The 16,438-nt window shown below is 44.3% G+C and overlaps 1 protein-coding gene across 1 annotated transcript in view; it reads left to right on the forward strand.

The window, feature by feature from the left end:
- Positions 1-16,438, forward strand: part of PRKCA (protein kinase C alpha) — a 502,110-nt gene that overhangs the window by 197,032 nt on the left and 288,640 nt on the right. The window contains exon 3 of the mRNA XM_023212008.2: positions 615-697. Within this exon, the coding sequence (XP_023067776.1) occupies positions 615-697 (83 nt within the window). The remainder of the gene's footprint in view (positions 1-614; positions 698-16,438) is intronic.

Raw genomic sequence — 16,438 nt, forward strand, 5'->3', positions numbered from 1 at the left:
TCTTGTTGTCCAGTCTGGAGTGCAGTAGTGTGGATCTTGGCTCACTGCAGCCTACACCTCCCAGGTTCAAGCGATTATCCTGCCTCAACCTCCTGAGTAGCTGGGATTACAGGTGCCCATCACCATATCCAGCTCATTTTGTTTTTGTTTTTGTATTTTTAGTAGAGATGGGGTTTTACCGTGTTGGCCAGGCTGCTCTCGAACTCCTGACTTCAAGTGATCCACCTGCCTTGGCCTCCCAAAGTGCTGGAATTACAGGCGTGAACCACCGCACCTGGCTAGGATGGCGTAAACTATTTTAAATTTTGATTACCGGTTTCTACTTTGGGAAACCGTTTACAATCTCTGATTCTTCTCTCCTTCAACTTCAGAGAGTAAGAGACACTGTTTGTGGTCCTGGGGGTGCTGGCATTTTGGGACTCTGTTATCTATGAGTGTAATCAATACCAAATGTTGCTGATTCTAGAATGAAATGCCTTCTGATTGCTGTTTATAAGATTCCGTCTGTAGTGAAATTAAATTGACTTCTAACAGCACGTATCTCTGTTTGGAAAATAAAGCTCGTATGTTAAATCATGTCTATTCTAATTTTAGTTTTCTTTTCTCTCCGCCAGTTTGCTGTTTTGTGGTCCACAAGAGGTGCCATGAATTTGTTACTTTTTCTTGTCCGGGTGCGGATAAGGGACCCGACACTGATGTAAGTAGTCTGGAAATCATGATTTGATGTCAATGTGGATTTCTGAACTTTAATTTTTCTTAACGCCTGTACAACTGTTTGTTTTGGCACTTGCTATTAATGGGAAGACTCAATTCCCATAGAACGTTGGCTTGTACTAATGAGCAGATTTATAGCTCATTCGAGCTCTGGACTCCGTCTTAGAGAAATTCTTGGAGGAGAATTTCTTGTTAGCATGTACTGTTCCACTCTGAGCAGCTGCATTGACTAAATCCACCAAATTTATCATAATAGCTTTCATAAACACAACGCAGTTGTTGACAGATTTTATAATGAACATTTATCACCCTTCAGTTTCTTTCCTTTCCTTTCCTTTCCTTTTCCTTTTCCTTTTCCTTTTCCTTTTCCTTTTCCTTTTCCCTGTCCCTCTCCCTGTCCTTGTCCCTGTCCTTTCCTTGGAGTCTCACTCTGTTGCCCAGGCTGGAGTGCAGTGGCACGATCTCAGCTCACTGCAACCTCTGCCTTCCAAGTTCAAGTGATGTTCCTGCCTCAGCCTCCTGAGTAGCTGGGACTATAAGGCGTGCACCACCACGCACAGCTAATTTTTGTATTTTTAGTAGACATGGGGTTTCATCATGTTGGCAGGCTGTTCTTGAACTGCTGACCTCAAGTGATCTGCCCATCTTGGCCTCCCAAAGTGCTGGGATTACAGGTGTGAGCCACTGGGCCTGGCCACCCTTCAGTTTACTTCTAAGCTGAAATAAACCAATAGGAGCATCATTGCTTTGGGCCAATGTAACAAACTACTCCTGGTTTACTCCTGCGGATTCTTGCTGCCTTTTAAGTGTATATTATCAATGCTGCGGCTGATTGAAATAATTTAGCATCTGTTTCACTGAACAGTGATCTCTGAAGTTGCCCATGTGTGAACACATAATTTCCTCTCTTTGTGGATAATTCTGATGGTCTCTGTTGCATCTCTTATGTACTTAAAAATGGATCCACAGACCAGGCACGGTGGCTCGCGCCTGTAATCCCAGCACTTTGGAAGGCTGAGGTGGGTGGATCACCTGAGATTGGGAGTTCGAGACCAGCTTGACCAACATGGAGAAACCCCGTCTCTACTAAAAATACAAAATTCGCCGGGCGTGGTGGTGCATCCTGTAATCCCAGCTCCACAGGAGGCTGAGGCAGGAGAATTGCTTGAACCCACGAGGCAGAGGTTGCGGTGAGCCAAGATAATTGTGCCATTGCACTCTAACCTGGGCAACAAGAGCAAAACTCTGTCTCAAAAAAAAAAAAAAAAAAAATAAGAAAAAAGAAAAAAAGGATCCACAAAGGAGTCATGGAAAATACCAATGTCTAAAATATGTTGGATGGAGAGAAACTTCAGCTGTTGTATGAAAAGTAATATTTTAACTGAATTTAAAAAATTTTCAGGCAGGCTTAGAAGACTGGACATTTCTGTTCTGAATTGCTTTTGCTTGATCAGTTCAGTCACTCAAGTTGTGTGCTTGAAGTGATTCCCATCTTTAATGCCTGTTCCCATCAGGAAACTTTGATTTGAAAGCGGCTTTCTCAGTGCAGGCAAGACTCAATTCTTCCCTCTGCGAAAGATGACATTTTTGCAGCGTGCTCTGAGGGATTCCAATTTGCGTTGTTGTAACACAAATAAGAAGAAAGTTGCTGTTTGGTGTGCAGTGCACAGGAACATGCACGATGGGGTTAGGGTGCTCGTGGAGGCAAGACAGAGTGCCTGTTGTGGGCTCTGAGCCACCACAGGTTCCACAAAGGCTCCCAGGACATGGGAGCCAGAGAAAGCTCAGGGGTCATCTTGTTTTATAACTTCATGGACAAGGAAGCCCAAGTCTATGAATGTTGAGTGACTTGACTGCATACAAACAAAACTAGTTAGTGTCATGCCCCCACCCTGCCCCCCGGCCCCCGCCACCTTCCATCCTTCTCTTCTGGAACATTGTGCCACTTTCCATCCTTCTCTTCTGGAACGTTGTGGAATATTGTCTTCCTTTAGGGCATTTTAGAGATAGAAATAGCTGAAACATAAAGTACTAACTTTTCCAAAATGCCAAGTCCCATTGACCTTGTTTGGAGTTGTCTAAAACCTCATGTCACAGCCTTTCACTTCCTTGTTCATCATTCCCATCTTCATCTTGCTGTTTTTTTCTTTCCTTTCTTCTCTTTCCTCCCATTTCTGCCCCATCAAGAATGGGGAGGGAGGACGGGCAGTCAAGAATGGGGAGGGAGTATGGGTAGGCTTCAGGATATGAGTAGTTTGTCCCTCTTCTCTTCCCTTTTTCCCCCCTCCTACTTTTTCATTCTTTTGCTTAAGTATTCTTTATTGAGAACCCATAATGGGCCAAAGTCTGCGCTGGGTCCTGGGATACAACACTAAGCACAGAGATGTGCTCCTTGCCCTCGGGGACGTTCTGCAGGGGGAAGGCAGACATTAAAATATCACTCATTAAAACAGGATACAGGTACACTGAGCAGGTTTCTCTAAGGGACCTATTGCATTTAAACTGAGCTTGATGCATGGGTAGGAGATAGGCAGACAAAAGGAAGGGTGTGTGTGTACGCACATGCATGCTGAGCTGTATGGGGCCCTGGAAAAGGATGTTTGAGACAAAGGGAAGAGCAAGTAAGAATGCCAAGATGTGGGAAGGAGTTTAATCAATAACAGAAAGCTGGGAGTTGGGTGTCTGGCAAGGATTTTGGGCACACTCTTAGGAGCCCTGGGGGCTCAGGAAAGGTTTTAACCTAAAAATGATGTGGTCCGATTTGCATCTTAAAAAGGATACTCTGGTTGCCTTCTAAGAAATGGATTGGGCAGGAAGTGTGCTTGATGTACTGGTGAAGATGGGGAAATAGCAAAGGCTGGAGAATACTGTGTAGAGGTACCTCCCCTCTGGGCGATGTGACGGGGGCTTGGTGTAGACGGACGCACTGGGGGTGGATAGAGTCAACTCATTCAAGGTACGTTTAGGAGCCAGATCTGCAGTTCTTGGTCATTGTTGGATCGGGGAGATGGAGATGTTGAAAAGGACTCCTTGGTTTCTGGCATGAACACGTGAATGGATGGAGGTACATGAGAGTCATGGGGACTCTGGAGGGAAAGCATGCATTTGGGAGAGTGAGATGGGGCAGGACAGGGGTTTCACTTTGGTCATAGTCTGTTCCTATTGCTAACACAAAATACTGTAGACTGGGTAATTTGTAATTAATAAGAAATGTTTTTTCACAGTTCTGGAGGCTGGGAAGTCCAAGATCAAGGTGCCCGCAGATTGACTGCCAGTGTCAGACATCTCACACTGAATATGTCTCCTAATGGTCCGTGTCCCCGAAAATTTATATGCTGAAACTTAACTGCAGTGTGATTGTATGAAGAGCTGGGCCCTTTAGGAGGTGATTCAGCCATGAGGTGGGGCCTTCCTGAATGGGACCAGCTCCCTTGTAAGATAGGTACAAGGGAGCTGTTACCGCCATTTCCCCTTTTAACCCTTCTGTTATGTGAGTACACAGCAAAAAGGCACCATCCAGGAAGCAGAGCCCAGCTCGCACCAGATACAGAATCTGCTGGCACCATGATCTTGGAAGAGAAAGGAGAAAATCTGATTTTTGGTCTTTGGAGCGAGAGACCTATGACTAGGGCTTTCTGCAGCCAAGGCCTGAGAAGTGTTGACTGGCTGTGTGCAGGATGATTTTACTTACTCTGCAAATCTGCAAGCAAATCTTATGAAGGTACAGGATGATCAAACTGTCCTGCACCAGGGAGATAGTTAGAAAATCATGAAGGCATTGGGAGGTAGAACTGAGCTGAGATGCTAGAATGTTCTTATTTTATTCTTTTCTGAATACCATTTTTCTGCAAATCCCAGGAATATTGAGCCAGAAGGGGCGTTAAGGATTTATCTGGGTTGACCTTATTTTATCGATGAGGAGACAACTAAGGCAAAAATGATCTGAGGTACTGTCATATGTTATCTCTTGAGTATCCAGTGGGCTTGTGGCTGATTCTTTCAAGGCAATTGGTCATGAAGAGAAACAAGACGTTGGTGGCTTGACTGGGTTGTGCAGCCAGTGGAGCACATTGACAGCTATTCCTTGGTGCATTTGTTGAAAATTCTGGTCAGGCGTTTAGAAAACCAGCAGGCTTATTTTACCATCTTGAGAATTATCTTATTCTCCAGTCCTTTTCAGTGTCTTAGAAATCGATCCAATAAAAAAAGCCTACTAGCTCAATGAGAAAGACCAGTGAAAATAATGGGAGGTTTCAGAATTTAAGAGGAAAAAAAACTGCCCGAAGCATTTTTCCCCTGAAAAATTTAAAAATTTTAAATTGGGATTTTTTTTTTTCCATACCATGGAGAATGGTTAAGATGTCCTGTTCATATGCTGCTTAATAGTACTTTAATTGAGCTTGGCAGACTCTTAACACATTCACAGATGGGGAAAAAGAAGGTACAATCCTTGTGAAATCCTCAAATATTGTACCTGCTCTGCCATCTTCAAGATGAAAGGATGGGAAAAAGTACTGAGACATAAAATAGCAGTACCCAGATTACAGTAGCCAGATGGGAAGACATTACAAATTTCTTTTGAACAGAGATGCTCTTCAGGACTCAAGGAGCAGTCGTAGTTGAGAGTATGCATTAGTGCAGGGAATCTTGGCAGAGAAAAGTCCCCTGGGTTCAGCAGAAGGCCCCTCCCTGGAGATCCTCAGACCAATTTCTCAAGGGTCCTCTGCTCCTTCTGGATGAGATGGCATTCTGTACCAGCAAATCTAGAGCAAAAAGCTGAGTAATTCCCAGACTTTAAGTCTGTCCCCATACACACTGAGTAGAGAAGAAATGAAAGCAGAAGACTTAAAAGAACCTAGCGTTATTGGTGAGCTCATTCCCTGACGCTGCCTGAGTTTGCATCCAGGGCTCAGGCTTGGACGTTGCAGTACGTGGCTCATGGAATGAGCAGCTCTCTTCTTACCTGGTGTTGGGAAGGCACTTTGAGTTGGTGCAGGGTTTATGTTTCCAGGTGTGTGGCCCCAGAATGCAGCTTGGGGCTCTGCCCAGTACCCCATTCCCGCATCCGAGGTTTCATCAGACAACATAAAATAAGATAAAAGTGCTCTGTGTTTAGAAATGGCTTCTCCCCCTTCTCCACCAAATTAAGACACAGACTCGGACAAGGGCAGGTAGAAGGAGAGTAGGACTTGCTTTTTGGGGCGGTGGGAGTAGTGAGCGTGGCTTTGCTCTGCTGAAGGGCAGCAAGGACCCATGCTTCTTTGGCTGCCATTGGTCACCTGCCTCCGTGAGCTTCTCTTCCCTGCTCTGGCCATGATGGGGCGGGGCAGATTCAGGAACGGCTAGTGGTGTGGGGTCTGCAGGGCTGGCTCTTTCCAGACTTCTTCCTCTTACTTCTTAAAACCTTCGCTCACCAGCGTCTTCTTGATCAGTGCAGAGCTCCTCCCTGTTCTTAGAAGAGTTTCCATTCACTTTCGATTGTGTGTGTTCATGAAGCCCACCCTGCTATGAAGAGGAAGAACGGGGTCTGGGGGCTTCCCCTTAGGCACCTGTGCATGGATATGTGGATATGTATTTGTGTGTGTGTGTTTATTAGCACATTCAGCCCTTTTTAAAATTCTTTTTTTTTTTTTTCTTGAGACGAAGTCTCGCTCTGTTTCCCAGGCTGGAGTGTGGTGGCGCTATCTCAGCTCACTGCAGCCTCCACCTTCCAAATTCAAGCGATTCTCTTGTCTTGGTCTCCTGAGTAGCTGGGACTACAGGCATGCGCCACCACATCTGGCTAATTTTGTATTTTTAGTAGAGACGGGGTTTCGCCATTTTGTTCAGGCTGGTCTCGAACTCTTGACCTTAGTTGATCTACTCACCTAGGCCTTCCAAAGTGCTGGGATGACAGGCATGAGCCACTGCGCCTGGCCCTTTTAAAAATTCTTTGTTTTCTCTGTGTGTCTTAAGTGAGAATTACTTTGAGAGAATCATACCAAGCTCAGTCCTGTTCTTAGGGCCACAATGACAACTCCCCCTGCCCCCCAGCTTCCTTTTTTTTTTTGGAGACAATCTCGCTCTGTTGCCCAGGCTGGAGTGCAGTGGCGTCATCACGGCTCACTGCAAGCTCCGCCTCCCAGGTTCATGCCTTTCTCCTGCCTCAGCCACCCGAGCAGCTGGGACTACAGGCACATGCCACCACGCCTGGCTAATTTTTTTTGTCGATTTTTAGTAGAGACAGGGTTTCACTGTGTTAGCCAGGATGGTCTCGATCTCTGGACCTTGTGATTCGCCCATCTTGGCCTCCCAAAGTGCTGGGATTACAGGTGTGAGCCACCGCGCCCGACGTGCCCCCCAGCTTTCCAGTCAAAAGTTGTAGGAAGAGAGGCTGTTCTTATGTGTCATCCATCAAATAACACACATGCTAAGCAACTATGTACACATAATCTTTAGTGTTTACTCTGTGCGTTGGCTCTGTGGACATGAGACAGTAAGGGGTGGTAGGGGACGGAGTGGGAGAGGGATTCGTTAAAAGGCTTCAAGCATCTGGAGGTAGTAAGCTTTCCTCGCATTTTGTTGAGCCATTATGTTTTTATTTGCCCTGTGCATTTTTACCAGTGACCCTGGCTTCTCTGTGGAGAGACTGTTCACACAGTATTTTGCATGTTATATGTTTGAACCATCCGGTTGAACAGAATTCAGGTGACTTCCCAGGTTATTGCTGTACCTCACCTGGCAGACAGCCAACATGTATACCGGTGACGTCACAGGTTCGCTGAAGCATGCCAGAATGTTTGGAAGGGGACCAAATGAATAAATTAATTAACTTGTTAAAAGATAGGGAGGCTTGCTTCAGACCTGGGTACACCTTCAAGTCAGTGAAGATCGTAAAACTGATCTATTTGAAGAAGCTGAGAGCACTGACTATAAACACTGAATGCTAAAAACGGAACCTATTGCACAAATTGCTACAAACAAAAAGGGGTATCCCCTGTGAGACTGGACTCCACGGAGGACTATATGTCTAGAAGGCAAAATTGCTTTCTTTTCTTTCTTTACTACAATCTTGAGAATTCTCTCTTTCTCCAGTACTTTTCAGTGTCTTAGAAAACCAATCAAATAATGAGGGCTGCTGAAATATTGAAAATTCAACATTTCAAAGATTCATTTATAATAAAATTTAAAGCATTTAAAATAAACCTAGAAAAAAATTTAATAGTGAATCTTCTATATTTTCGAAGTGAACTTTTAAACATCTAATTTAGAAAAAGATGATTTTGTGAGCAAAGCCAGTTCCCAAAACATTTTTATGTTCCTGAACTGACACAGTAAAGTTAGATTTGTATGAGGTACAGCAGGTAAAAAGGTGCATTTAAAATTCCTCAGAGTATATAGTGCAGAGAGTCCTGGAGTGGGAATTGGGAGTCCTGCCAGGCCGTATTACTGAAGCCCTTTCTAGACCTTTGTTTTCTTATGTATAAATATGGAGGTTGAATTCAGTGATCTTTAAAGTTGCCTTCAGCCCCAAGTTTCATTATATTCCCTCTGTTATTAAACATTGATTGGCAGCCCTATACTATGAAGGTTACAAAGGTAAAGATAGTTCCTGCCCTCCCAGTGCAGCAATTATCCTTTAATTGCAAGGATAAACCAATCAGGCAAAGAGCTATAAGACTGCACAGGGTAGGCCAGGAATGGTGGCTCACGCCTGTAATCCCAGCACTTTGGGAGGCTGAGGCAGGTGGATCACCTGAGGTCAGGAGCTCAATACCAGCCAGGCTGACCAACATGGTGAAACCCCATCTCTACTAAAAATACAAAATTAGCCGGGTGTGGTGGCACACACCTGTAATCCCAGCTACTTGGGAGACTGAGGCAGGAGAATTACCTGAACCAGGGAGGCAGAGGTTGCAGTGAGCCAAGATTACACCATTGCACTCCAGCCTGGGCAACAAGAGTGAAACTCTGTCTCAAAAAAGAAAAAAAAAAAAAAAAAGATTGCACAGGGTAGGTGCCGTAAGTGGGGAAGAAATAGAAATAAAATGCTGATGAGTTTAGCAGCGAGAAAGCCAGCCTGTATCTAATGGGAGAATGCAGGAAGAGCGTCATGAAGATGGTGACATTTAAAGATGTATTTCAATTCTTTTCATCATTTTCCTTTAAGAATAAGTCGATCAGTGTTTTCCTATTGCTCATGTTGGCCCATGGGAGTTACATCTCTTGCCTAATGCTGTCATCTAGCAGTGCCTACACTCAGGTGACATATTTGCCAGTGAACCTGTCATAATAGTGCAAGGAGGGAAGCCTGTAATGTTCTGCCTGTCCTGTCGGGACCCCCCTCCTGTGAGCCTCTGAGGAAGCCCGAGTCCATTTCTGAAAGCACCCTCGGCACTTGCCCGCAGGTACCTTTCCTTGCTTGCTGTGATGCCACAGGAAACCTTAAAAAGAAGTTATTTCGGGGAAACAAACCCAACAAAAAAACTCCAGTGCTAATTCTGCTTTTCAGTGGGTGGATTATTTTATGTACCAGATTCACAGTAACAGAAGTATTTCCTACAAGGAAAGGGACTCCTGCTGCACTTGGACCAAATTAATTTAGCCGGGAGTTAAAAATAGCCTCTGAAACTTATATCCTCATCCGTGGTTCTGATGAGCAAAAGGAGACAGTGGGGGAGGGGGTGGCATGGCCATTCTCTTGACTCACCAAGTTCTGGCCATGGGGAAGAGAGAGAGATGAGTATTTGCCCTGTGGTCTGCACTTGATTAGCTGGGAAGAAATGCGTGATGTAATTACAAAGTAAATGCTCCCATTTTCAACCAATCTTTGGAAGGCATGTTTTCAAGGGAGTCACCCTGGGGGCTTTTCAGCTTAGTCCCTAGATTGTAGTTCCTTCCTCCCATCTTTGGAACTCCACTTTTGAATGGCCTATTTGGCCAGTAGTACATCCTTTTCAAAATCTTCACCCTTGCCGAGTTGTCAGCCTCTGAGAGGGTGGTGAGATTGTTTGGGGAGGCAGACAAAAGGCCAGTGGAACCTAGTCAGAATAAGGGAGCCCTTTGAGGTGGGTAGAATTGTTTTTGGTCACAAAAAGGAGGTGAGATGATACATTAGAGTGATTTTGTTGTGAAACTTATATCTGTGACGGCAAGTCTGGGAAGAGACCTTTGTGTATTAACCATAGAGAGTGTGTTTGCATCGTTGTGTAACGTCTCTGGGGCACTTTTAGTTAATATGCTTATTTATTTATTTATTTGTTTATTTCGAATTTTAGAGATGAGACTTGCTATGTTGCCCAGGCTGGACTTGAACTCCTGGACTCAAGTGATCCTCCTGCCTCAGCCTCCTGAGTAGCTGGGTAGACAGGCGTGAGCAGCTTCACCCGGTGCATGTTTGTTTTTTTAAAAATTATTTACTTGGAGGCCAGGCGCGGTGGCTCACACGTGTAATCCCAGCACTTTGGGAGGTCAAGGCAGGTGGGTCCTCTGAGATCAGGAGTTTGAGACCAGCCCGGCCAACATCGTGAAACTAAAAGTACTCTACTAAAAAGTACAAATGTTTACTCTACTAAAAGTACAAAATTTAGCTGGGTGTGGTGGTGCGTGCCTGTACTCCCAGTTACTTGGGAGGCTGAGGCAAGATAATTGCTGAAACCCGGGAGGTGAAGGTTGCAGTAAGCTGGGATTGTGCCACTGCATTCCAGTATGGGCGACAGAGTGAGACTCTGTCTTTAAAAAAAAAAAAAAAAAATTATTTACTCGGGATCTGGCCTAGGCAACATAGCGAGACCCTATTTCTTAAATTTAAAGAAAAAATGGTCATATTACTTAATGATCATGTTTACACAGTGAATTCTTTGTGAGAGGGTCCTGTGTGTTTTCTGTTTGAAAATGGCTGATGCTGGGGGTGTGGGGGAACACACCTGATGGGCTTTGCTGTTTTTCCCAGTAGCTGTTTCAAAGTGTTGTCTTCACTATTTGGAATTTAGTTGAAAAAGTAATGGGCGAGGCAATAGCTTTTTACTGGTTGGAGTCGACAATTGGTATGATGGATTCCTTGTTTATTTGTCCTGACCAATCCGAGTGACTCAGTAATACTAGACATTTCACGATGTACAACCAGCCAAATTACCTGTCCCTGAGAACTGTTGTTGGAAATGGTATCTGGAGAGCCTGCTGTAGGAGTGCAAATTCTCAGAAGCCCAGAGTTGGAAGATCCATGGCACAAGATGTGACGTCTTTGTGATACTCTCTCACCACTTATTTTAGCGTCTCTTATGTGTCTGGTGTTTTTCTGGCATTTATTCATTGTATGTAATCATTAAATGTTTCTTGAGCATTTATTGTGTGTGAGGTATTATGGGAGGCAAAGTTTAAAAAACACGGTTCTTGTCTTCAAACAACTTATCCTTAGTGGGAAGTCATGTATATGAATAAATATTACTATTCAAATAGTCACTTCAGTGGATAACATACATAAACGCACTAGGTGTGCATCATTGTTCCCTTTGTACAGATGTGCAAATTGAGTCTTGGGGTAGTTCAGTGATTCTCCCAAATGCAGTAGTAAGTGGAGCACTAAGCTTTGAACTGGATTTCTCAGCTTCCAAACCTGTTCTTATTCCACAGTACCACGTGACTGAACAGGATTCTAATGAGTCACGTTTTTTAGAAGCTGAACTTCTAAACATCTAAGCTGAATCCCATTCAGTTAACTGGTATCTTCACCTTGACTTTGTTTTCTGTTTTTGCTGCTTAATAAATTTCCAGCAGGAGATTTAGGAAGGGTCTGTGGACAGAGAAGTAGATTTCCCAAGATCTAAGAAAAGAAGGAAAGTTTACTGTGGGTAGTCTAGCTGTCATTATAACTGTGTTATTTTATTTATTTACAAAGGGATCATAGGCCAAAACCAATCATAACAATCAAATGAACCCACTTACTAGGAATTCTGTTTCAGCCTCTGATGGTGGCTAAGAGAGAAATAGCAAGTGGGAAGCACCCCCCACCCCTCCACAGTCGCTTCTGTTATGCTGTACTGGAAGCTGGGATCCAGCACCCTCAAACGTAGAGGCTTGTACTAGCAAGAGTGAGATGGACAGTGGGAAGGTCCATTCTAATTATTTTGTTAGTAATTCAGCCTGTTCTATTTATTCGTATAATCCAGCACATTCCAAAACATATTTGTTTTGGGAATGATAAACCAAGGAGAAAAGTCAGGTTCTCAGAAGAATGTCATGGCCATGATGATAACATTGCCGTCGGGCATTGCTGTGGTCCTGACTGGGTGAAGGTTTCCCAGCGACCGTCTTTGTGTGGGAAGAGTGTTCTGCTCCTCATGTTGGGGATGTCGTGCCGCCCACGTACGTCACTGTCCTTAGCCTTCCAGCTCTCTTGTCTGTTCTCCGTGCATCTCTTCCTCCCCGCAAGCCAGTGCTTACTCCTGTCACCCTGTTCGATCGTAGTGTAACACCCGACTGTCTTCTCCACACAGGATCCCAAGCCAGAAGCCTTGGGATTCTCTTGGTTGTCTCCATTTTTTTTTTTTGGTCTCATGCACCTAATAGGTTTCCAAATGCTGCGAGTTCCGCTTTCAACTCTCTTTCCTCTCCATCTTCATAGCCATAGTCTTTGTGAAGGCCCGTTGTGTGCTGTGAGTTGGTCTTACTGACTCTGGACTCCTTCTCCTCTATGAACTGTCTTTCATATTGTCACCCCATGGTGCTCCAGTTGTTTTTTTTGTTTTTTTTAAATGTGATTATGCACTCTCTTGCTTAACATTTTCCAAGGTTGGTACAGAGTCACTCACAGCAGCCTCGCTGACTGTTAGCTGTGGCTGCTGGCCAGGGAGTCCTAGGGTCTGCCCCACATTAGCTTGGGAGGGTAGTGCAGATTTTTTACAAGGCAGTGGCAGTTTTCCAAGAAGGAACACCTGAGTGTACAGACACTTAACAAACTTCCCCTGGCACTGTGTTTCACAGTGTTTCATTGGCCAAAGCCCAGAGTCACTGTGAAGGTTTATGAATCAGGGTTCTCCAGAGAAAAAGACCGTGTGTTTGTGAGTGTGTGTGTGTGTGTGTGTGTAAAGAGATTTAATATAAAGTATTGACTTAATGCAATTATGGAGGCTGGCAAATCCCAAGATTTTCAGGGTGAGTTGGCAAGCTGGAGAGCCAGTGGGATAGCACCAGTCTGATTCTGAAGGTCTGGGAGCCAGGTGAGCTAATGATGTAAGTTCCAGTCCAAGCTCAAAGGCAGGCAAGCTTAAGACATCAGCTCTTAAGTAAGATGTTTTAGGTTGAGTCCAAGAGCAAGAAAAAGCTGGTGACCAAATCTCAAGGCCTTCCGGCAGGAAGAATTCTCTCTTACTTGGAGGAGAGGCAGCCTTTTTGTTCCATTCAGGCCTTCAACAGATTGGATGAGCCCCACCTGCACTAGGGAGGACAGTGTGCTTTGCTCAACCTCGCAATCTAAATGTTAATAACATTCAAAAACACCATTGTGTGAACACCCAGAATAATGTGTGACCAAATGTCTGAGGCCCTGGGGAGATTGGGTGCATATAAAATTAACTACCACAGAAGGGTGTGGTACCGGGGGGTATGAGTCACTGGGGTCATTAGTGTAACCATTTGCCGTAGGCAGACTTGTTTGGGTTATACTATAATTCTTTCCTCTAAATCTTCTTCATCTCTGTATCCCCAATGCCTAGTATGATCTCTGACTTGTGGTAGGTGATCATTAATGTTTGTTGAAAGAGCGAATGAATGGGAAAAAAAAAATGAGGTGTTTGATCCCAAAAGAAAATGAAAATTATTTCCTAGGTTTGAGTCAAGCTTGTCCAGCGCACCTTATTTTGCTGTGGTTGTGGTTCTATTTTGTTTTGTTTGAGGCTTTTAGCAACCTGAATCCATGGTTTTTAGTTTCTGTCTCTAGTGATAATAGAAAAGAGGGATGAGGAAGGGACTTTACTGGCCCAACAAGAAACAGAAACTAAGAACCCATGACTGCATTCTCTCCCTTGGACACTCCTGGGAGTGGAATATCTGTGAAATGCTTCCTGGGATTCTTTCAGAATCAATACCAGCCACTTCCTGATTGTAAGTTTCCATCTCTAGAAAGAGAATTTCGTTTTTGGCGGGAAAAGGTTTTTTATGTTGAGGGACTCTTCAGTGCTTGAAGTTTAAGCCTAACAAAATTATGCAAGATGCCCATTGAGCTTTGCATGCTGTGTGACCAGAATCTCTTAACCTGGTGAGCATTTTTTTGGTTAAATGTTGGTAGGAAAAACCACTTATTGAAATGCAATACTTGTTTTGTCACCTGCGTATTTTAGGGTGATCGTCCTTAAAGTAATTGCTTATCATGTAGAGAGGTTTATAACCAATCACAATTCAAAAGGGAGAAATTTATAACCAATCACAATGTCAAAAGGGACAGCTGAGAGCTAAGGAGTCGGTAGCCTTTGATTTCTTTCCTGTTTGATCACTGCCTTTCTGGGTATATTCCTGCCTTTACATAGCCTACCTTTGCCAGGATAGAGACTCTTCTTCAGAAATCGTAGGGTTTGCTATTCTTGTTCATGAGAAATTGTTATGAGATTGCTGTAGGAAAGTTTGTATTTTATTAATTTTATTATTTTTTTGAGATGGGGTCTCACTTTGTCGCCCAGGCTGGAGTGCAGTCTCCGATCATGGCTCACTGCAGCATCAGCCTCCCTGGGCTCAGGTATTTCTCCTACCTCAGCCTCCCTAGAAGCTGGGACTACAGGCGCGCACCACCACATGTGGCTAATTTTTGTGTTTTTTGCAGAGACGGGATTTTGCCATGTTGCCCAGGCTGGTCTCAAACTCCAGTGCTCAAGTGATCTGCCTGCCCCTGCCTCCCAAATAATGTATTTTAAAACACACAGATTATAACTGCTTTACAATAGGTGAGGAATTTTTTTTTCATGTCATAAAACATGCCTGTGACCAATGCCTTTAGGAAAGCAATATGCCTATTGCTAGCTTTCTACACTTTCAAGTTCCAAGCCTGTTCCTCCTCATCTCTCTTTCAAGGCAGCAAGCGTTGTAGAATGAGCATGGGATATCAGTGTTTAAAACGTAAGAATTTCATACTTGAAAATGATATTCTCTGTGGAGGAGGTTTTAGGTTTCTAGATATTAAGCTTGTATTATGACTCATTTGTTCTTAAACAGGTTGTTCTCCAGTTACTAAAATTAATCACAAAAGACCAAGGAAGCTTGAAAAAGAAGCGGAGTTCATACAGCAGGTCTTAAAATTAAAAAGTCAGGGCTGCTCTCTTTTGCGTTTACTAAGTTTGAATGATGCACCAGGATTTAGGTAATTCATCGTAATCGTTGCTTTTTTCCCCATTAAGAATTGGTAACTGGGAATAACTTAATGCGTAAAACTAGACGGGGAAGAAGAATGGTGGGCTGAACATTTAAGAAGGAATCACATCCCTAGGTATTAAACAGGCTTGCTCGTGAGGATTTGCTGCTTGCCATCAGTTTGGACACGTATTCAGATGAGGTCATTCTGTCATATAGTGAACTTTTTTTTTTTTTGAGATGGAGTCTCACTGTATCACCCAGACTGGAGTGCAGTGGCATGATCTTGGCTCACTGCAACCTCTGCCTCCCAGGCTCAAGAAATTCTCCTGCCTCAGTCTCCTGAGTAGCGGGGATTACAGGCGCACACCACCACAGTTGGTTTATTTTTGCATTTTTAGTGGAGATAGGGTTTCACCATGTTGGCCAGGGTGGTCTTGAACTCCTTGTAGATCTCAGGTGATCTACCCCTGTCAGCCTCCCAAAGTGCTGGGATTACAGGCATGAGCTACCGCACCCAGCTGTCACACAGTGAACTTCTGTCCACCCAGCAGCCAGACAGTGAGAGAGTCTACACAGTAGTAGCCTTGGAAGAAATACACTGCTTGCCAAATAGCTTCCTAACTTGGCTCCTGGTTTCCATTCCCATCCCCTACAATTTACCCTCCACAGTAGCTAGCCTCGTGTTTTGCATGTGTTAATATCACACAGATCAAATCATTGTGTCACTCCATCTGAACCCTTCAGTGCCCTCCTCTTAACCACTGGAATAAAAAATATATATACCCAGCCTGGCCAACATGGTGAAACCCCGTCTCTACTAAAAACACAAAAATTAGCTGGGCTTGTTGGTGGACGCCTGTAATCTCAGCTATTCGGATGGCTGAGGCAGGAGAATTGCTCGAACCTGGGAGGCAGAGACTGCAGTGAGCTGAGATCACACCACTGCACTCTAGCCTTGATGCCAGAGTGAGACCCTGTCTCCAAAAAAAGAAAAAGTGTGTGACTCTGTGTGTGTGTGTGTAAATTTCTTTCTTTCCTTGGTCCACAAGGCCCATCATGATCGTGATCTGGCTCCTGTACACCTCACTGACCAGAACATCCCAAGCTCATTTGCACCCCAGGTCAGATTGCCCTTTATAGAACTGATCTTCACAGTGCTCATTTGCACCACTTGAGACTCTGCTGAAATACTGCCTCCTTCGAGAGCCTTTTTAGATGATACCCCCTTCGTTATTAATATTTTCGAACTGGCCCAGGCTGGAGTGCAATGGCATGAACTTGGCTCACTGCAACTTCCACCTCCCAGGTTCGAGCAGTTCTCCTGCCTCAGCCTCCTGAGTGGCTGGGATTACAGGCATGTGCCACCACGCCCGGCTAGTTTTTGTATTTTCAGTACAGACAGAGT

Source organism: Piliocolobus tephrosceles, chromosome 16, assembly GCF_002776525.5.
Source record: "Piliocolobus tephrosceles isolate RC106 chromosome 16, ASM277652v3, whole genome shotgun sequence".
Lineage (NCBI taxonomy): Eukaryota > Metazoa > Chordata > Mammalia > Primates > Cercopithecidae > Piliocolobus > Piliocolobus tephrosceles.